This window comes from Camelus dromedarius, chromosome 32, assembly GCF_036321535.1.
Source record: "Camelus dromedarius isolate mCamDro1 chromosome 32, mCamDro1.pat, whole genome shotgun sequence".
Taxonomy (NCBI): domain Eukaryota; kingdom Metazoa; phylum Chordata; class Mammalia; order Artiodactyla; family Camelidae; genus Camelus; species Camelus dromedarius.
Genome location: NC_087467.1, coordinates 12,585,133 through 12,608,618, shown reverse-complemented (window position 1 = coordinate 12,608,618; position 23,486 = coordinate 12,585,133). Strand labels below are relative to the sequence as shown.

The 23,486-nt window shown below is 36.6% G+C and overlaps 1 protein-coding gene across 1 annotated transcript in view; it reads left to right on the top strand.

The window, feature by feature from the left end:
* The window catches only part of TAF4B (TATA-box binding protein associated factor 4b), an 83,919-nt gene that overhangs the window by 35,608 nt on the left and 24,825 nt on the right, over positions 1-23,486 (top strand). Inside the window, exons 10-13 of the mRNA XM_064481531.1 lie at positions 3,791-3,960; positions 7,564-7,694; positions 12,544-12,669; positions 18,217-18,273. Of these exons, the coding sequence (XP_064337601.1) occupies positions 3,791-3,960; positions 7,564-7,694; positions 12,544-12,669; positions 18,217-18,273 (484 nt within the window). The remainder of the gene's footprint in view (positions 1-3,790; positions 3,961-7,563; positions 7,695-12,543; positions 12,670-18,216; positions 18,274-23,486) is intronic.

Here is a 23,486-nt window from a genome sequence, read left to right as displayed (position 1 = left end):
AGTAGGGGTCTTCTTCACTCCTGCTGCCCCTGTAACTATAGCAACTGGCAGCAGTGCTAGAGGGAGCTGTGATCAGCTTGGGGCCAAATAGGAGGAGGGAGGGCAGGCAAGAGCAAACCTTATTGGGCAGTTAGCTCCCTGCTTATCTCAGAGAAGTGCTGCAAGAAGATTCTAAAAGATGTGGGACAGTCTCTTCATTGATGAACTCTGTTCAGTTTTCGTACTGTGCATGGTACTGGTAGTAAGGAGGCCTCGTGCCGGTCTCTCAGGTCTTTGTGTGGAATCTCAACAGGGGCTATGCAGAAACTCGCCTATGGAAGCAGGATGCTGTAAACTGTGTACCTGACACACAGCTGAGATTGTAAACAGTCAGTGTTGTGTGTGTGTGTGTAAAGGCCATGTGCTGTGTACCTTAAACAATTCTGATCTTTTTTATGGAAAGAATGAGGTTGTATTTCTAAACTTCATCATATTTTCTATCTCCAGTTTTCTTTTCTCTGAATGTTTAATTTACATATTTTTTTAATATCATTAATCATTTGATTAGGTAATCCATGTACATAGTGCAACATTCAAAATGTAGAAGAGAGTATAATATGGTATAAACCAAGGCTTCCTAGCCCTACTTCCCTGTTTCCCCCTCCAGAGAAGGGAGAGTTTCTTATGTGTTCAGACACAAGTTATGCCCATATAAGTGTGTGTGTGTGTGTGTGTGTGTTTTAAGGTGCAGTCTGTTCTGCACCTTGTTTTGTTTTTTCCTATTTCACAATGTACCTTGACAGTTGTTCTGTATCAGGCCAAAGAGAGCTGCCTCGTTCTTTTAAGTGACTGGGAGTGACCTTAGAAAGTACCTAAGTTGTACATTTTTCAGAGGAAGAAAAATTGGAGTCCTAAAGGTATTAACTAATTGGTTAGGATTCTGTTTTGGTATTAAGTGACTTTTCATTGATATGTAGTTGGCGTTTTTTTTTTTAATCCAGTCGCCTGCTGAAGGACGTCTTGGTTGTTTCCAGGTTTTGGCAGTCATGAGTTAAGCTGCTGTAAACATCCATTTACAGGTTTTTGTGTGAACATAAATTTTCCTTGGGTAAATACCAAAGAGCGTAACTGCTGGATCGTGTGGTTAAGAGTGTGTTCAGTTTCGTAACAAACTGCCACACTGTCTTACAGCAATAACGTTCCACATTCCTGTCAGCAGTGAGTGAGAGTTCCTTTTGCTCCTCACCATCATCAGCATTTAGCGCTGTCAATGTTCTGGATTTGGGCCATTCTTATGAGTATGGGGAGGTATCTTGTTTTAATTTGCATTTCCCTGATGACATAGGACGTGGAGCATCTTTTCATAAGCTCGTTTGCCGTCTACGTATCTTTTTTGATGAGATATCTAGTAGGCCTTTGGCCCATTTTTTAATCGGTTTGTTTTCTTGTTGCATTTTAAGAATTCTTTTATATTTTGGGTAACAATCCTTCATCAGATATGTCTTTTGCAAATATTTTCTCCCAGTCTGTGGCTTATCTTTTCATTCTCTTGATACTTAGTTATTTTAAAAGATCTGAGTAAAAAATATTTTTATAAGTTTTTTTTACTCAGATCTTAGTCTGTCTTTAGGTCTATGATTTCTACCATTCTTACACTTTAGGTTTTAAATGTTTAGGTGTTTCTGGAATACTATTATATTTATATAGGTGGCAAATTGATTCTTAGAACTATTCTCAGCATCCCATACCCCTGGCAATACCTCTGTGACATTTGATAAGGTGGAGTCGATTTTCATAGAGTTTCTTTATATTGAATGTTTCATTTGGTTGAATTGAGATATTAATGTAAAAAGTTTTCCTTTTCCCCATTGCAGATGTTACATAAGTTAAGTCTTTTAATGTTAGTCTTTTAAATAGACTGTTCAGATATGTGCTTCGTTCACATTTTCTCCCACTTGGTATCTTTTCATCCTCTTAGGAGGATCTTTCACTGAGCAAAGGTTCTCCATTTCGACGAGGTTGTTTTCCTTTGATGGATCCAGCTCTTAGTGTCAAGTCTAAGAACACTTCTCCCAACCTTAGATCCCAGAGACCTTCTTTTTTCCCTAAATGTTTTATGATTTTGCATTTTTATATATACTTTTTTTTTTAAATAATCTGATTCACTTTGAAATTTTCATTGTATAAGGTGAAGTGTTGCATTGAGGGTCATTGTTTTGCCTGTCAGTGTCCAGATTTTCCAGCATCATTTATCAGAAAGACTATCTTCCTCCATTAAATTGCTTTGGTACATTGTCAAAAATAGTAGGATTTGGGGATTAACATGCACACATTACTGTACATAAAACAGATAAACAGCAAGGTCCTACTGTATAGCACAGGGAACTATATTCAATGTCTTGTAGTAACCTATAATGAAAAAGAATCGAAAAAAGACTGTGTGTGTGTGTATATATATGTATGTATAACTGAATCACATTGCTGTACACCTGAAACTAACACATTATAAATCAACTATACTTCAATTAAAAATAAAAGTTTCTTCTTTTGAATAAATAAACAAACAGACACTGTTCAGACTGTAAGACCATTGTTCATTCTCTTCACTTAGAGCTGCTGTGTCTAGCACTTCACTTTCTTCCCTTTAGTTTGAGCCTCTTACACGTGTGTGAGTGTGGGCTCTTTGCCCCTCACCCCTCACGTGCTGCTCTTTAAAGTTGAACACCAGAGACCTTCATATCTTAAGTGCTTGACAGTTATAATTTATTTCTGTTTTCCGTGCACAAATGCATTACCACGGGGAGGTTCATAATTTAAATCTTTTGACATAAGACCGCTTGATATATCATTTGGCCCATGCAATAAAGCGAAACAATATCTTTTTAAAATATATAATCATGTCTGTGTGGATTATGTTATCCATTGGTACGTGAGTTATGATCAGTAACATGCTTGTTATTACATATGGTGTTAAGGATACTGTGAGGGAATTTTAGTATTTCTTTTCTCTCTCTCGTCTCTCTCCTTAAACATATATATATACTCATCTTGGTACTGTACCCATGTAGTAATTCTATTAGATAAAAACAACTGTTTAATTTTGCTGGCACAATGCAAGGAGCCCAAGCATAGTTTGTGTTTTATATGTATGTCTTTTACCTGTGTGTGCACATACAGTTTTTTATTTTAAATATAGGCCCTTTGCAGCCATGTGCTCAAGGATGTGGTTTAAAGAATTCAGTTGGTGCAGATGGAGCACACCAAAAGTCTGCAGCAGAAAAACAAAGCTAGTTTTAACCATTTGTTTCACAATAGCTAGTCAAGTAAGCTTCTTCTCAAGGGTCTTTATGTGGGTACGGACCTTTTAGGATCAGGGTATTTCTCCTGCTCCTCAGTGAAACGATTGAGTGCGCTGGGGATATCTGAGGGGTTTTTCATCATATTGGATGAAAACAAAGAAGTCTGTTTTCATTTCTTTGTCTTTCATTGCTGGGGATTTGTGGATAACTTAGTATAACTTCCAGACCTCCTTGGTGTATCTTACTAAATAAACTGAGAGAGGGAGAGATGGGCACTAGATGACCGAGTTGCTTCTGATTCATCTTTCTGATATTGAATGTACCCAGTGTGTAAAGACACCAGTTAATTTCAAAGGCTTACAGGGAAAGATAGCCATTCCTTAGTTCTTCTCTTTCTTGGATGAACTGAGTAAAATAGCCCTTCGTTATAAGGTGAGAGCTGTAATTTTTTTGCTCTCTTTAAATCTCTCATTTTACCACCACCACCAAAAACTATCTGTTTTTTCTATTAGAGATGAGGATGACATCAATGATGTGACTGCCATGGCAGGGGTCAGCCTCAGTGAAGAAAATGCCTGCATCTTAGCAACAAACTCTGAACTGGTTGGCTCACTCGTTCAGTCATGTAAAGATGAACCGTTCCTTTTCATTGGAGCTCTACAAAAAAGAATTTTAGACATCGGTAAGTATGATTATTGACCTGATAGGACTTCTGTTCCAAAGAAAATATTAAAAGAGACAGCCTGGGTTGGTTTTTCTGGAAACTCTGAGGCTCAGAAAAGGTTCTGGAAGTAATAAAGATTTCATGGGTGTTGCAGGAAAAGTGTTTTATTTTAAAAACTATTAACATAACTTAAATCATATAACCTATGGCTTCTGGTGTAGATAATAGTAGTTAATATTTTATTCATCTTAAGGAAGAATAGATGTGTATATTTTCAAATGAATATATACATGTCATAAACTTTTTTTTCCCTGTCCTGTTCTTCCTTGATTGGCCTTTAGGCATGTATGTGTGCAAATGCACACTTAGATTACAAATTTGTGTTTATGAAATACGGAAACAGCCAATGAGAGGAAGTCCCCTTCTCATCTCAGCCCTGAAGTTCAGACCCACTCTTTCCATAAAAGAACTGAACTAGAATTCAGAGTTCTCTCTGGCCTGGAGTAGTTGTTAGGTAACTGAAGTGTGTGAACGGAAGTGGAAGAGAACATACCAGTTTTATTCTGGGGCCAGCTTTTTTGTTGTTGTTTAATACCAAACTCACAGTACTGCCTGAAAAAGAGAGGCAGATTGCATAGAGATTGTTGCATGTGACTTGTCTCGTTTCTTGTGTCGTGACACCAGCTCTCTTCCTTCACCCATGTCAAATCGGGAGGTCAGTACCCGTGGCCTTTTAGAATGCTTGAGTAAGAACCTTTACATTCTGTGTTGAGGGCCTAATGTGAAGATGTGTAGGTTTCAGATTGTTGATACATCCCTGGTATATTTAAGGACTGCAGAGTGCATTACTGTTACATATTCTAAGTCGGCTTCACAATTACTCAGTAAGGAAGTGTTTGAGCTCCTACTATATGTTATACAAATTATCACCCTTTTTCATCTCTAAGTTGGGTATATGTTATCTTGAAAAACTAGAATTTACAAGTAGTTGAAAAGGATAGGAATTCAGAAGAGCTCATTGTAACATGCCTGTTTGCTCCTTGCCTGTGTCCTGTTTGACTTCTCTCCAGCCCTCCCTCCTCCTTCTTCCCTCCCTTTTGTTCTTTCTCGTTTTCTTCTTTGCATTGTGTTTTGTACTGTACAGGAGGCGGTTCCTTAACTTTGGAACAAGCTTAAGCACTACACCTTTCTGTGATGGCTTGGGAAATTTACTATTAGCTCCTTCAGCCATATAATTATTTAAAATTCTAGTAGAGTAGACATAGATGCGTACTTACTTTTACCAATTTCCTGCCCCCCTTCTGAATTTTATTTCTAACTTGATTTAAACATTGATGAAGTGATAGGCAAACTTTTAATATTGAAAGAGCATTTTCAATTATTTAGTACAGGGATTGACAATTTTTTCTCCTGTAAAGGGCCAGATAGTAAATATTTGCCAGTTTGTGGGTTATATGGTCTGTGTCACAACTTCTCACCTCTGCTGTTATATTATAAAAGCAACTGTTGACAATATTGCAACAAATGGGAAAAACTGTCTTCCCATCAAACTTTCGGTATAAAAAGAGGCCCAATTTAATTTGCCAACCTCTGCTTTCAAAGAGAATTCTGGGGACAATTTGTATTTTTCAGTTCTTAATAATAAAACACAAACTTGTCATTTAATGTGATGGAAAATTGCAAAACTTACTTCTAAATTATCTAAGTATTAAAACAGAAACATAGAGTGAATGGAGAGTTACATATTTCTAGGAATGTTTTTCATTTATAATAAAAGTCCATGCTTACAGAACAGGTCAGAACCAAGATCGTTTCTTAATAACAGGAATTATAAGTTAACCCAAAGAGTTTGGGGAGGAAGATTTTCTTACTTGAATAATGATAGGGCAGTAAATGTGCCAATATTCTTCCTTTTTTGCTAATTATAATTACCTAAATTAAATTACACAGACATTCTGTAAAAATCATGTAGTAAGGTTGCAAACACCAGCTAGATCTCCTTAATCAGTAAGTGTTGACTTTATTAAAAGAGAGTGTTTTACTTAAAAGTGTGACTTTAACTCTGTAACTCTGTCATATTTTATTATCAGTTTAGTGAAGATATTAGAACATTTAATTGTTCACTGAGACCTGAAATTGCAACTCCCAGCCCTCGTTTATTTCTAATATTTTAAAAATACAGATTTTCCTCTTATATAGTGTTCTGTTTTATAAATACATATGAAATTATTTTCAAAGTTTACCCCTAAACAGTAAGTATCTTAAATGCTCATTTTCTTTAAGTGTGAACTGACATGTCATTCTCTCCCTACCCTGTGTTTAATTATAACTTTGATCATTGGATTGAAATTGGACTATTCCTTCTATATAGATGGCTCCCACTTTTTGTTTATGCTGACGTTTTAGTAAAGCAGTTTTGACCTTGCAGTGTTTTTCCCCTCCCTGAATCGTAACTTGGTGATGAATTCAGTTTTGCTACCAAGTAATGAACTACATTTTGAAGGTTTGGTATAGGAGAAACTGAATCATTTTTTATCTTTTTTTCTGTCCAGTTTACCCACTTTTTGAACTAAAGTTTAACATTTATTATGGAATAATGTCAAAGAATGTATTTAAAATTTGTTGGCTTTTAATTAAATCTTATTTTTGCTATACTCATGTACACTTTGATAAGTATATAAGAGTATGTTTCAGATAGAATACAAAATCAAATAATATTTTTTTCCAAACAATATTTTAAAAATTTGTGTAAATGCGTACCTTAAAAACAAACACAATAGCACTAGTAAAAGCTATTTAAATTAGATTACCTAATTTCCTGTATCTTTAGATTTAGATCTACTGATTTTACAGGTGGTTTCACTGAGCTGGAGAATTACTGTTTAAATACTGATAAAGTTGATTTATAAATGAGCTTCTGCTTTTGGATATGTGATCCAGGCTGTTTTCCTGAAACTTTCTTCCTAGTTAGCAAAAGAAAAGAAGGTTGGTTTATTTCTGGATTGGGATATAGTGAAAGAGAAGTTATTCATATTGATGGGTAAAGTGATGATGCTTTGAACTCATTTCAACTTGTCAATTAAATACCAGGTCAATTTATAGAACATGAGTTAGTGTAAAATAAGCATGATTGATAATGGACAAAGGGGAGTATAGTGGTGTCGTGTAGACAAGGCATTAACAGAGACTCACAATATGAATTCATTGAAATAAATGTCATAAACTCTTAACAGTGTCAAACAGGGCAAAATGTAATTTTCTGTTTTTTTAATTACTAAAATTAACAGAATACGGCACTAATTTCTGCAGTTACCGTTTTCCTCCCTGAACACTAGACTTGATTTGTGTTCTTATTAACTTTGTCCTATAAATGACCTTGCAAGGAGAATGATTCTAGAGGCTAAGTGAAACAATGTCTATATTTTCTGAGGCTTCAGGCTAGGTTTTATTAATGTAATGTCTAAGATCTTTGAAGTTGTGACTTTACCAGGAAAATCATAATCTCCAAACCTTTATTCATAATGGGTATGACTTCCAGGGGGAACAGAATACCTGCTGTGCTAATTATTTCAATTATCAGCCACTACTAAAATACGTAATGGATTTTCTCTGCTTCCACAGGTAAAAAGCATGACATTACGGAACTTAACTCTGATGCTGTGAACTTGATCTCCCATGCAACACAGGAGCGATTACGAGGCCTTCTAGAAAAACTGACTACAATTGCTCAGCATCGAATGACAACTTACAAGGTAAAGGAAATCATTAAAAAAGTACAGATTTTTCTGTCTCCTCTTTGTTGTGTTAAAGGTAGTTTTTTGGTATGGATTCATATTCTAGGTGTATTTTTTAAGGAAACGGTTGAGTCATGTTTCAGAGTGGTAGAAAATCAGTCTCATTCTTAATTTGCTTTATGTAGATATGCTTACATGACAAATAAAATTATAATAAAGTCTAATATGGTATCCAAAGCTTCTGTGTCAGTGTAGATTGAAATATATATACATCTGTTCTGCCTGAGGCTTCTCCTCCTGAAGCTTTTGGTTGGGAAGGAGGATGTGTTAGAAGAGAGTATCGGATTCAGTAATAAGTTAAATGATTGCATTGAGTGCCAATATTGGTGCCACTCATTATTGATTGATATTGGCTACTTTTAAAAAAAATTAAATGCAGAAATAGTCTGTCTTGTCCCTAGTGGTGTGAACCAAATCACTTGCCATCATCAAGATGAAAGAAGGCACTAGATTTATTTGCGTTATGGTTTCGACGGAGTGCCAATTTATTGGGTGATGAAGGTTGAAAAAGAAAAAGATAACCTTTCTCCCCCCTCCCATCAGGAAATGTTGCTAGCTAGATTTTGTACAACATGCTTTTGGGTAACCTTCTGAGGTTTTGAGTTCCCAAGAATGGTTATTGTCATGATGTCCTAGACATAAATTAAAAGGAATCCAGGTAAGTATCAGCTACCACAGCACAGGTAAATCATTCTGTTTTCTTTCTGTTTCATTTAGAACTTTAAAATTACTGTTTATAGTTGCTAAGGTCCTCACTTGTATAAATTTTTGTGAGAATTTGCTGGACTGACTTAAAATATCTGATCATAAGTAAAAGACCCTAATATTAGTATTTCTTTTTGTGTGCTTCCATTTCTCCTAGGTTATTTAACTTGTTGGCATAGAGTTGTTCATAGTATTCTCTGATAATCCTTTTTATTTCTGTAAGGTTAATAGTAAAGCTCCCACTTTCATTTTTTTTATTTTAGTTCTTGAAAGTGTTAAGGTAGACTTCTGATTTAAGATCTTACCTTTTTAACGTAGGCATTTATTTACTGCTATAAATTTTCCTGAGCACTGCTTTCAGTGCATTCTTTAAGTTTTGGTACGTTGCGTTTTTGTTTCCATTCATCTCTTAAGTATTTTCTAATTTCCCTTGAGATTTCTTTTATCCATTGAGTGAGAGTATGTTGTTTAATTCGCACATATTTGTGAAATTTCTGGTTTTCCTTCTATGATTGATTTCTGACTTCATTCCATTGTTGTCAGAGTATTCTTAGTATGATTCAGTCATTTTATTGAGGCTTGTTTTGTGGCCTAACACACGGTCTGTCTTGGAGAATGCGCACTTGTGAACAACGCTTGTGAATTTGGGAGTAATGTGTATTCTGCTGTAGTCATGAGGAGTGTTCATGTATGTATATGTATGTTAGATCTGGTTCGTTTATGGTGTTAGGTCCTCTACTTCCTTTTTTTCAAATTCTGTCTAGGGATTCTATCCATTATTAAAAGTAGGGTATTTAAGACTTCAGCTATTATTGTAGAACTCCCTGTTTCTCTTTTTAGTTCTGTCAGTGTTTTCCTTATATATCTGGGGACTCTTGTCTGGTGTGTATATCTGCTTGTCATGTCTTCTTGATGAATTCACTCTTTCGTCAATATATAATGTCCTTATCTCTTTTAACGGTGTTTGACTTAAAGTCCATCTTTTCTGATACTAGTATAGCGTCCACCCCTGCTTTCCTTTGTTTGTTATTTGCGTGGAATATTTTTTCCATCCTTTCACTTTCACCTGTTTATGTGCTTTTACCTAAAGTGAATCTCTTGTAGACAGCCTTTTTTGGATTATGCTTCTTATCCATTTTGCCAGTCTCTACCTCTTGACCGGGGAGTTTAATCCATTCACATTTAAAGCAATTACTAATTAAAGAAGAAAGAACTTACTTCTGCTATTTCACTGTTTTTCTGTGTGCTTCATAGGTTTTTTTGGTTCCTCACCCTCTGTTACTGCCTTCTTTTTTGCTTATTTTTTTGGTGTGTACTGTTTTGATTCCTTTCTCATTTTGAGGGGAGTTCTTTTTTCTTTTTTAGATGTTTTCTTAGTAGTTACCTTGGGGACTAAAATTAACAGCCTAAATTTGCAATAACCTAATTTGAATTAATAAGTAGCTTTCCTTCAGTTTGGGGATGTGGGAGGAAATAGCCTTTTTTTTTTTCCTTCATTTTTTTACCGTAACTTTTTAAAGAGCCTCACAATTTTTCAAATCTGGGTTCTCCTGTTTTCTTGCCTCAATCACTCTGTTGTTTCAGAGATACACGAGTGCACTGTCATTTTCCAGTGGGCAGTTTCTGTACAAAGCGTAGCATGTATGTTTGGTATGGAATAGAATTTTTCCAAGTGTCATCCAAAACACTATTATGTGTAGCCTTCAGACGCAGTTCTTCTGGTGTATATCAATAGCGTGTATTCCTAGGATCTAGTCACCCCAGGCAAAGTGGATAGTATCTACCCCACTTGGAAACTCAATAACTTAGCTCAAAGCTAACACATCCTTAACCCCTTATGTCTTGATACTGCCTGTCCTGATTGATTTTTCCCTGTCCCCATTTCCCCACGGTCATTCCTTAATATACAGCTGCTGCCACTGTGTGAATTTGCACACACAGAAAGATAGCTCTATGTCATCCTTCTCTAAACAGAAATAATCATCATTTAATTATATTTGGATCTAGTTCAAAATTATACTTGTTTTGTCGACTTTGATTGTAATAATATTTGTGTCATAGATTTAGTCCTAACCTTACATTTCATTCATCCCTGATAGGATTTATTTTTTATCTGTACAGTGTGGGAACTTTTACTCCATGAATTTTACAATAGTGAGCTACTTTTATTGAAAGCAAAATCCCACCATCTTTTTCCATTTGAAATCCTTCTACTTTTGATAATCTTTCACCTGGTTAGATGTAATTTGCTGATTAATCATAGTCCAGAAACTGAGGTTTAAGTAAAGAAGTAGAAAGTGACGTGTGTGATACAAAGCTTTTGATCTCGCTGCCAGGCTTTCCCCGCTGAAGGTATAATACGAGGCTTCTGCGTGCCGGTGGCTGTGGAGAAACTTCAGTGTGTTCCAGCTGGAAGGGCTGTTGTGCTTTCTTTAGACGGGGTTCACTTGATGATGTTATCATTTGGTCTGAGTCCTTATATTTTCATTGCTAAGCCACCCTGCTCTGTGGTGCGTAAAGACTTCAGTTAGACCAGCTGGGTAGACAAGGAGGGAACATGATCAGATTGGGGTTAATGTTGTTTAAATAAGGTTAGAGACTCAGTAGAAAAGGGGGAGACACTCATTTGTTTAGGAGCTGGAAGAGTGAAGGAAGGGTGCATTAAGCAAGAGGCAGTTGTATCTGAGTTGAGGGAGAGAGAAGGAATCTTAGCATGGGAATGAGATTGAGTTCAAATTTAGAAAGTCTGTGCCCCTTTTTAATTTAGCATTTGTTGTCCTTTAAAATTAAATCCTGTCAGTAAACTATCTCCAGAGTATTTGAACACAAAAAAATGGTAAAAAAAAAAAAATGAAGTATTTAAGAAACCACTGGTTATTATGTTTATGTCTTTATGGTTGGCTATAACATATTCCATATTCTATCTTGTATTATTTAACTTTAAAAACATTTGAGAATTCTTTTTGTATTAAACATGAGGTAAAGTAAGTATCATTAATACATCCTTGTTCGTTATACTATGTAATACTCTTTTGATCTAGTTAAGTACCAACAATAAAAATTTAATTTAAAAAGAATCTCGGGCATATGAAATCTCTCAGTCCCAGTTAATTGAATCAGCCATAAGCATGGGATAAAACAGAGATGGGAATGGTGCTGTGCTCGAGATTTCCAAGCCAGGCGTTGACTGTTGGACTAAATGTGTAAAAACATTCAGTTTTCCTACTCCTGTAGCTTGCAGGTCTGAATTACTAGGTCTGAATTACTAGGATGAGTGGATGGCAGGAGGTCACCCCTGAGCCTCCACAAACATAAGGGGAGTAAGGGAGGAAAGATAGGTGGTCATAGGGAATGAAGAAAATTACAAAATATTTAGGCATTGAAGCACTGTTTTACATTTAGAATATTGGAATAAATGAAATGATGTAAATTTCATCATTTTATGAAACATTTAAGACAAATAATTATGCTTCTCTGTTATGGCTCTCATTGTGTACTTAATTTATTTGACTGTATTTTTTGCCCAAATCCATAGCTTAAGGGAGTCCTTAAAACAGGGTTTAGGATTTTAATGTTTACCATTTTATCCTGTGTTGTATTTTGATAGAAGTTGTACTCATTTGTCAAGTTTAGACCAATACAAGAATAGAAACAAGGGTGATAACTAAAGTCACCTTTGGCATATTTTTCAGTGAGGTGGTTATTTCTTTTTTATCTTTCACAGGCCTAAGATTTAATCATCATATTGAGGTCTGATGAAATGGACAATAATTTAATTAAAAAGACTTAAATTATAAGTAAATGGTACACTTTTTTGCTTTCTACTTCCTATTGTTAGGATCTTCTTGGATTAATTCCTTTTTTCCCTCTTCTGAAGGAAGCTTACTAAGAAAACTCTTTTAAACTTAAATGCTTAATCACCTCTCAGATTTTAAGGATGGTCAAAGTTCTTTTGTTGTTGTTTGTTTAACAGAAATAAAAATACTACCTCCTGAAGATTTAGCTCCCTGTGTATGTTGGTATTACTATCTTTAGCTGGTTTAACAAGACCTAATGTAGAATGTGTTGCCTAGAATCATCATAAGACTTTCTTTTTTCCCAGGCAAGTGAAAATTACATCCTGTCTAATGACACTAGATCACAGCTCAAATTTCTTGAAAAGCTAGATCAACTGGAGAAGCAGAGGAAGGATTTAGAAGAAAGAGAAATGTTACTTAAGGCAGCCAAGGTAAGATCCTGTGTGGGTGGTAAGTGAACATGGCCTGGTAAGGAGGCCGGAATTGGCTTTGTCATTGGTTGACTGTCTTGGTTTTGTAATGAAATTACTCATAAAATTTCACACAGCCACCGAAGGATGTGGTACAGTGGCTTTCAGTTAATGGAGTTTAATGAGAGATAATCTTTTGTCTCCTCATTCCTGTGGGCCTAACATCATATCTACCACCCCCCAAGTAAAAACGTTTTGTAAGATTTTCAGAGTCTTTTCAGGAATATGATTTGATAAGTGCCCAGTTGAAGTTGCGAGAGGAAGTGGGCAGGAGGGTTAAAGGTAAAATTAGGAGTAATTAGGATTAGAGTAGAGGATGAGCAGAGATGGGTTAGAGTGACACTAAGAGAACAGGTAAGGCAATTATTGATTTTCTTTCTTCCTTCTTTACACGTTTTCCTGGCCTGTCAGTGGTGGGTGGAGTGAATGCGCTCCCCACCAGTTTACATTCTGTTGCAGCACACTTCTTTGTAGGCCTTGGCCCTTGGTGAGCAGTCTTACGGCTTGGAGACTAGCTTTATTTTTTGTGTTAAAACACTTTAGTTTTGATTTCCAGTGTTCTTGGCAGCTTCCCCTTTTGGAATATTTGTTCCTAATCACATATGAATCACTTTAAAAAAAATTAATTTATTTAAAAGTTATTTCATACGTATAGAAAAGTTGCCAGAACTATGCGAAGAACTCTCTTCTTTTCAATTGGGATTCCCCATTTTTAACATTTTACTGCATTTGCTCCATCTCCACCCTTTCTGTACACACGTGTACACTCCCGTTATCATTATTCTTTCATTCTTTTGTTCCTTTTTTCTTTCAATTCAGAGATTTCTTACGTATTCACAAAATTATGCAACTGTTGTCTCTGAGTAGCCTTTCTCAAAACCTTTTGAAAGTAAGCTTCAGACATGATGTCTCCTCAGTCTAACATTCTAGCATGTATTTGTGAAAACAAGGACATTGCCCTGCATCACCCCCAAGTCAGGACAGGAACAGTGTAAGACTGCCCCACGCAGATATCACCAGCCGTCTCAGCACTCTTTTCTTTCATGGTCCATTTCCCCATTCAGGAATATGTGTTTATTCAGTTGTCATCTCCTTTCACACTCCCTCAGTCAGATTTTCTCACTCTTTTTCCTTCATGTCTTTGACAGATTTCAAGAGTGCAGGCCTGCCTTCTGTAAGGTGACTTGCAACCTTCATTCATCTTATGTTTCCTCACAACTTAGGTCATGCATTCTTGCGGGAATACATAGAATGATGCTGCATTCTCAGCGGATCATATCAAAAGACAACCTTGATAAATTGTCTCCATTTTAAATTTTCCCGTTTCCCATTTGTAATCAGTTCAGTTTTCAGGAGGGAGGTATTGTAAGATGATGCCAGTATCCCATTCCTCATCAGACCTCCACATAGCAACTTTAGCATCTGTAGATGATACACAATATCTGTGAATCAGCCACCTCTATCATGGTTGCCAAATGGAGAGTCTGTTCTCATCATCCCTTCTACGTTTACTAGTACTGTACTGTACGGAAGAGCTTTCATTTCTCTCATTCACTGATTTATTCATTCATGCATTTCATTTATTTCAATATGGACTCATGGATTTCTGTTTGATTTCTATTACAACAGGTTGTAACCCATTACTATCATTATTTATTTTGATGCTCAGATTGCTCCTGAATGGGAGACTAGCACTTCCATCCTTTCGTCATGTTTCTACTATTCCCCGAGCATGTCCTTACTTCCAGGCGTAAGCTATTCCAGGCCCAGCTTTTACTAATCCTTCTTCAGCCCTAGAACCAGTCATTTCTCCAAGGAACCTTGTGTTTTCATTTGAGGATAATATCTAGAAACCAAGATTAGAGCATACAGTATGCTCACTGCTAAGGTATCGTTACATGTAGGCCCTCTCAAGTGGGCAGATCTAGGAAATACATGTATGGTATGTATATATGTACACACACAGATCTATAACTATTTTTCTGTGTGCATACATTATAAAACTGAGTTAATATGAATACCTCTGAGTCCAGTCAAAATCTTAGGATTTTTTCTAGCTTTAACCTTTCCATGTTTATAAATACTTACTCTTTAGTCAGAAACTTGGCTTTCATTATCCTTGATGTATTTACTTATGTTCTCAATTTATAACTGATCTCCCAAGCAGCCATGTTGACTGATTCTTTTGTCAGCTACCACTGTTAACCTGCCCTCATTTCACTGCCTATGGAATTGGCCACCATGCCCACTGGCCCTTGCCTTTGTGAGTCTCCCCTGCCCCTCATCACCCTGCAGTCTTGGCCTCTGGTGTACACCTTCATGTGCCAAGGTGCACCACAACCTTGTCACTGTACAGCTTCTTGCTGTCCTGCAGTCTCAGTCTCCATTGTGACCCCACTTGCCCTGGGAAGGGGCAGCAGGGACAGGAAGATGCTCTTTCTTGAGCCCTTGAGTTATAAGCAAGCACACAGCCAATATAATGAGGTGGTTTGTTGGTGTTTTATTTCCAGTTACTATGCTGTAAACAAGGTCATAAGCTATTAAATACTTATTTAGTTATTATTGGTGTAATATATTATACTTGCTCTGAGTCTCTCTTAGTTTTTCCTCCTTTACCAGACTTCTGAATCTTGGAGTGTCCCAGGTTTCAATCCTAGAGCTTCTTCTCTGTCTGCATTCTCTCTTAAGTTTATATTTCCATTTCAGTCTGCATTATGGAATTCTGGAGACAATTGCTTGCTTGAAATCTCTTCTTGGTTGGCCATAGGCATCTCAAATTTAATACATCCAGAAGGACTCCTGATTTTTCTCCCTACTCAAAACAACTTCTACTCTTACAGGATTTCCTAACTCAATAAAGACATCATTCCCCCAGATGTTCAAGCCAGAAAACCTAGGAGATCTCTTTAACTCCTTTTCCTCTCGTCTCCCTACATCCAATGCACTTCCTATTCTGTTCCCAGAATGTACCCATCACCTTCTATTCATCACTGTTGTTACTACTCTGGTCTAAGTTGTCTTTCTCTTGGACTTTTATAATGTTTTCTAATTTCCTTTTACTTCTATAATCCATTTTTCATGCTGTTGTTAGGATAATGTTTTCAAAGCAAATCATGTGTGCCTCTTTTGCTTAAAAGCCTTCAGTGGCTTCCCCTTGCACTTAAAATCCAAACTTCTTACCACACTTTAAAAGACACCCACCTCTCTCTCTGAGCTTCCTCATGTCACTCCCTTCTTCACTCTCTCTGCTTCAGTCACAGTGACCTTTCTTTGTGTGTGCCAAGTTTCTATCCTAGACTACTAATGAGGCATTTAAAACTGAACACTGAGTTCCCTTCCCTAAGTCTGCTCTGGTCTTTACCTTCTCAGAAGGTTGGAATTTTCATTCTTTCAATTGCTTAGGCCACAATCCTGAGAGTCGTTCTTGATTCCTCTCTTTTCTTCATACCCTGTATCCAACCCATCAATAAATCTGGTTGGCTTTACCCCCAAAATATATTTTGATCTAATTACATGTCATCATCTTCTCTGCTGTGTTGCTAGTCCAAGTGGCCTTCATCTTTTTCCCCGTCTTGTATTCACAACAGTTGTTTTAGAACAGTCTCCGGATTGCTCTGTATGCCTGTGCCTCCAGTCTTGGACCCCTACAGTGCATCCTCTACATGGCAGCCAAGTGATCTTTCCAAAGTGTCATGTCAGTGACATCTCACTCCTGTGCTCCCAACCCGCCAGTGACTTTTTCTTATAACTAGAGTCAAACCCCAGCTCTGTATCATGGCCTACAAGGTGGCACGCAGTCTCAGATTTTCTCCAACCACACCAGGCTTCTATCTTGCCTCGGGTACGCCAACTGTGTTCCAATTTTGAGGCTTTGGCAGTGACTGTGCCTTCTGCTGAGGGTGCTCTCCCCCCAGATCTTTGTATGGCCACCTCCTTCTTGTCATTCAGACCTCTTCTCAGCTGCCACTCCTCCTGGATGTCTTCCCTCCCGTTCTGGCTACCTCCCTCCTCTCTCTTCCTCTCCATCACATTATCCTGTTTACTTCCATTATAGCACTTAGCACTATCGGTAACCGTTTTTTATTCTCCCCCATCATACATGTTTTACATTGTATAATTCTGTTTAATTTTTATAAAATTGTATTACTATTTTTCTCTTCTTAAAATGTAAGTTACTGGAAAGCAGGGACTTTATCTTGTTATTTCATTTCCTATCTCCAAGAACTAGAACAGTCGCACACAGCGTAGAATATACGCTGTGGATATTCAATAAATATTGATTGCCTGACAAAGACTTGATGCCCACATGTGCCCATTTTTGTACTGTGGCAAAAAAAATTACATACACACGTATTCATATACACACATTTTATATAAATACATATATATACATATTCATTCTCTCCTAATATAGGTAGAATAACAAAGGAGTTTTCTTAGTTTGGGCGTAAGTGAAGTTTTTTTAGTAGGTTGGGGACAAAATGAAGAAAACAATGATTAGCGTTGGGTAGAATCTTATGTACATATTAAATTAAGATGTTTAAAATTAGAAGGCACTCTTTTAAAGCTAAACAATTTCTTATATTTTCTTTAATGAAAGTACTGATAAAGTACAGTAAAAAAAAAATCCTTTTAGCCTTTGTTTTGTTAGCTGTCTTTAGTTAGCTTATGTTGCATTTTATAGAACAAAGGTTCAAGTTTATAAGGAGTTAGGTAACTTTGTTAGGATGAGAAAAAGGCTACACCCATCCACAGCGTATTTTTAAGGGGACAAGTGCCCGTGGTGTTAGACATAAAGTTCCTCCCTGACCCTTTGTTCCATCGTAGCATTACATGTAGAAGGTAGCTCTCTTATGGCAGTCCTGTAAGATAGTTCATTTTTGGAATGTTAAACTGCATCAGTATGGAAAGCAACATCCAATAAACGTTTATTGAACATTCACCTGGGCACAGTATTCTGTTAAGTGCGATAGAGGACCTGAAGGTGGTAAGATACTCTAATGAAAACACTGGGACGTATTTCCTACTTAATTTCTTTTTAGTTACACTTTTGATGAGAGGTTTGGTTCAAAATTCACCGGGTTCTTGATTTTAATAGTCCTTGAAGTACCATATGTTTTACCAAAATGGCTTCACCTGAAGGTTAGCCTGTGTTGATTTCATTTATTTGAGCCAAGAGTTATCCTCCTTTTCTTTTCCTTCATCCTTACCGTTCGTGTTTTAGTTTTTAGCATTCCAGCAACAACGTCATGCCTCAACTGGACCTGACTGACATTGTTAGCATCACTTCTGTATAAGCTTCCTCCGGGCTAGAACTGCAGCAGCCGGCCCAGATGATGCGAGGGAGGGGGAGGAAGGGAGGGAGTGCACCAGACTGGATTGAGGCATTTTCCCCTGGAGCTAAGGTTTTCAATCACAAGAGAAAATTGTCATTTATTAAATATTTAACGGCAACTATGGTGTTTAGATGCCAGTAATTTCTATTAAAATTTTCTTTTCCTTTGATAGAGTCGTTCCAATAAAGAAGATCCAGAACAGCTGAGATTAAAGCAGAAAGCCAAAGAGGTAGGACTTTCAAGTTACCATGCTTGTCTTTGTGTTTGGGGGAAGGTTGGCAGCTCTCTCCTGGCGATTAGGTCAGGGTTTATTTTGCTGTTGCATACCATTTGCCGAAGCCTTGGGGAAGGACAGGAACTGCTGAAGGCAAGGGCAGTACTTCAAATGAGGTCAATGAGTTATGTGCTCTCTTTTTAAAATTTATTTTCAAGGCTTAGGCCTGTCTAGAAATGGCTCTTTGTAAACTACAGCAGCGTACTTGGAGAAATATAATGTGGGATTAAAAAAAAAGAAAGAAAGAAACTTCTGAGATTTAGCATCTGGGACTGTACAATAGGCTACATTTTTCCAGGGTAATTGTTCGTTTTGTAAATCTGATACTGCTTATAATTCTTTGGCTGGGAGGTGGTACTGGGATTTAGTTTTAAATGGAAAACGCCTCTGGCTTTTAATTTTCTGGGCCCAGCAGTTTTCTGTTCTGGAATGGAGCCCTTGTTTCACACAGTTCATGTTTAGCTGCAGGGGTTTTAGTTTATAGCTTAGACTGGTTAAGCTTTTACTCCCAGAGGCCTCTGCATAGCAACTGTAGAAATCAACAAATAAGTTCATTTATGTCTGCAGCCTCCTCTCAGTAGCTGACTTTTTACATTTCCCAATATCCATTTCCTGACTTTTCTAGCCCCAGAGAAAAAAGCTCCACTAATTGGAGCTTATTTTAATTGAGCCTTAATATTGGATCTCACTGGAGTTGCCCCCAGAGCTGCTGAGAACAGAAGGAAATGAAAGTACCTGAGGTTGAAGATGTGGTGTGTGTATGGGTGTGTGTGTGAAATTTTTCCCTTGACCTACAGACTCTTTTCCCTGCTGAATAAATCATCAAGCCTGTTCACATTTCTGATTAAGGATCTGACAGCAGACGATAATAAAGACAATTGAGGTGTGAGACGTGTGATATGGAGCTGAAGAAATTGGTTTCTATAGTTACTTGACTGATTTCATGCAATTTTTAAGGATCTTTGTGCTAAATAAGAGTGATTTCCTGAGCAACCTTTTTCCTTAACTGTGCCTCTTGAACTATGAAATTTGTTGTTGCTTAACAGTGCTGCACCGGCTCCTAGGTGCCAGCAGCAGCAGGTTATTTATGAATGTTGTAAAGGCCCTTATTGTTTGGATTAATGTAGGAGCTGAGGCAAAACAAATGGAAATCTAGTAAGATTCCTACAATCAATGTGGTATGTTTTTACTAAAATAGAGAAGGAAGAAAACGTGAACTCTAGATGGAGGGGTTTCTGGATTGGGATGAGAACTGGAAAAGGAGAATATTAAAAAGGATTTGAAACCAGAATCATTTTATTTCAATAAAAGAAGAATTCTCATACTCATTTCTTTCCAGTTGAAAATTTATCTAAAAATATTATCTTAAAAAATTAACATGAGAGCTGTACCTATAATCTTCTTTAAACAAGTCTGGCTTGATGATGGGTTATTTGGGGATGGGGAACTTATTGTTGCCGTGAATCATGGGTATCCCTCTTTGTTTTCATTGAAGACTGATTCGATTCTTATCTTACTTTCTTGTAATTACACCCTCGTTTGGGAAAATGTATCTCAGAAAGCTTACCCTTCTATCCTTAAAGATCTTATCCTGTCTGCTCTTCCTTCATAAACCTTCACAAACATCTAAATCATAAATTAATTTTTCCTTCATGTTTGTATGGAATGGTTTAGTTTGGTTGGTTTTTCTTTTAATATTATGTTTAATTATTCCCTGAGGGATGAATAGGTGGACAGGATTTTTTGAAGAAAATTGTGGAGCGAATATGGGGAAAAAAAAAACTCTCAGTGAGAGCAGGTGGTGGCAGACCTGTTTTTTCCTCCCACTCTTTTTTCACTTGTTTGTTTCTTTATCCTAGCAAGAGTAAAAGGACTCTGTGTTCTTCCCCAAAATATTTTGAAAGTTTTCTGGTTGCTTCCTATTCTAAATCATCTTCGATGTAAAAAAAAAAAAAATCAAATACATTGGTCCAGTTCCATTAACAGAGCCACTCTGTATTAGTTGCAAATGTTTGATGAAAGTAAAATATTGTCATTCTGTCACCCCATTGCCCCCTAGAGCTCCTAATAACTAATATTCTAAGGAGCTCTAATTTAGAATCAAACACAGGGATATCATATTTTGGTTGCAAAAGTCATTGACCCTATCTTCATCTAGAGTTGAATTGTTCTCTTACACGGTAATTTGTAAGGTTATCGTTTGGGGTATATGAATTGATACTACACTGGCATAAACTATAAAGCTTTGGTTTGTGAGTTGTTTTTGGTATTTGGCTGGCTGGAAAGTTTTCTTTATCCAATTGTGAAAATTAGCACAGATTCCTTACAGTTGCTCCATCTAAACTGCTTTGCTTTCCCCTTCCAGGTACCTACCTACCACGCTGGTCATAGGAAATAGATTAATGACAGTATCTTATGAATGGAAAACTCCAAAGAGCTGTTTAGAGAAGCTGTAGGTTTTATTGATCCTGGGAAATGTTTCAGCAGTGATGTTTGTCATATAAATATTAAATCACAGCTTGAATCCCCTTCATACATGGGCTTGTAATCCATGATTGCTTTCAATTGTTAAGGACTAGAGTTTTGATCTTGATCATTTCTCCCGTAGGTTTTCTTCTCTCTAATACAGTTTTAAGAATCTATTTATTTATTCTTTACATTCTGGTGCAAGGACAAACTGTGTTAAATTAGACAGTTTTTATAAAGGTGTCTAGTTTCTTTTCATCCTTCCTATTGACTTCTTCCAATTTTGTCATTCTCATTTGGCACTTAAAAAAAAAAAGTAGGCTGCCTTTGGGTTTGCCTCCAGCCTAGTCTCAATCCATTGAAGTAAATCCTGGTGCATACTGTTCTTATTACCTACTAGGCTGGCTGTCTGTTTGAAAACCTTATTATTGTCTGGCTAAAATGTGGATATCTCTGTAATTCAAACATTTTAGTTCTAACTTTATGGGTGTCTTTTTCTCATTTTCTGTTTTTGCCTAAAAAAGAAAACATTGTGTTTTTTTCTCTCTCTCTTGTAACTTTATGTTCTAAATATGAACACTTTTAAATTATGATGTTTATCCCCTAGACACTTTTATTACAATGTAGGTACTGAATTCTTCCATTTCATCATTAATTTGTGAAAGGTGTTAAATAGATTACTAATTGCCAAATTCTAACTTCAGACAAGCAGGCGCATCTTTGTTTAATGCAGCTGCAGACTTGTCTGTGCTGTGTGTCCTAGATTACCATCTAGCCGTCAGTGTTTTCCTTTCTTACCACATCATCCAGAATTCTGTGGAGCAAGTCATCTGACCTTGGAGTTCAAACATCCTGATTCCTTAAACATTTGTTGTATATATTGTGACCCTTACTTCCTTTTGACTATCTTCTTTCTTTTTTGAGAAATGAGTTCAGTGCATCTGTGCAGAGTGAGACAAAGAATGCACTGACTTTCTTTTTAACAATTCCTAGCATTTCCACTTTCATTTTGTTACCAGACAATAGAAGAAAGACAAAGGAATGCCAGACATGTACCTGCTGGCACATTAGCTTCACCAGCGCAATCTGTAGAAACTGGGCAAAAGAATAAGTACTAAATGATTCAGATGTGTAACAGGAATATATATATATATACACATATATGTGTATATATATATATATATATATATATATATATATATATATATATATATATAAAAAGAAAACTTGTACCCTGAAGTATTTTGAATTTTTGTTTATAGAAAATATAAGATATAAAAACTAGTAGCAATACAATTCTCCATAAAGCATTATTGTACAAAAAAATAAAATACTAAATCATAAGGCTCATTACTGATTAGAAAATATATTACTTACATACAAGAAAGGCAAGGGATTTTTTTTAACATTTTTTACTGATTTATAATCATTTTACAGTGTTGTGTCAAATCCCAGTGTAGAGCACAATTTTTCAGTTATACATGAACATATATATATATTCATTGTCACATTTTTTTCTCTATGAGCTACCGTAAGATCTTGTGTATATTTCCCTGTGCTATACAGTATAATCTTGTTTATCTATTCTACAATTTTGAAATCCCGTCTATCCCTTCCCACCCTCCGCCCCCTTGGCAACCACAAGTTTGTATTCTATGTCTATGAGTCTATTTCTGTTTTGTATTTATGCTTTGTTTGTTTGTTTGTTTTTAGATTCCACATATGAGCGATCTCATATGGTATTTTTCTTTCTCTTTCTGGCTTACTTCACTTAGAATGACATTCTCCAGGAGCATCCATGTTGCTGCAAATGGCATTATGTTATCGGTTTTTATGGCTGAGTAGTATTCCATTGTATAAATATACCACATCTTCTTTATCCAGTCATCTGTTGATGGACATTTAGGTTGTCTCCATGTCTTGGCTATTGTAAATAGTGCTGCTATGAACATTGGGGTACAGGTGTCATCCTGAAGTAGGGCTCCTTCTGGATATATGCCCAGGAGTGGGATTCCTGGATCATACAGTAAGTCTATTCCTAGTCTTTTGAGGAATCTCCATACTATTTTCCACAGTGACTGCACCAAACAGCATATCCACCAGCAGTGTAGGAGGGTTCCCCTTTCTCCACAGCCTCTCCAGCATTTGTCATTTGTGGATTTTTGAATAGTGGCCATTCTGACTGGTGTGAGATGATACCTCATTGTAGTTTTGATCTGCATTTCTCTGATAATTACTGATACTGAGCATTTTTTCATGTGCCTATTGATCATTTGTATGTCTTCCTTGGAGAATTGCTTGTTTAGGTCTTTTGCCCATTTTTGGATTGGGTTGTTTGGTTGTTTCTTATTAAGTTGTATGAGCTGCTTATATATTCTGGAGATCAAGCCTAAGAAAGGCAAGGGATTTTTTTAAACAAAAATTTTAAAAGATACAGAGTCGGTGAAGTGTGATAGTTAAGTCTATTAAATTAGAGCAGTTTGTGTTTAAACTTTGTGCTAGTTCTGCACAAGCCAAAACTCATGGAACACTAGACAGGCAAAAATGAAGTTTGTCATTTAAAGTACATTTTAGCAATCAAATTAGTGTGGTATGGAGAAGATGTTCTTAAAATGACAGGTTATAAGGAGCTTACGTGCGTAACAGAGAAACAGAGATGCAGTGTTTCAAAGCATTGATGTCTAAGGCAGTGGTTCTCAAAC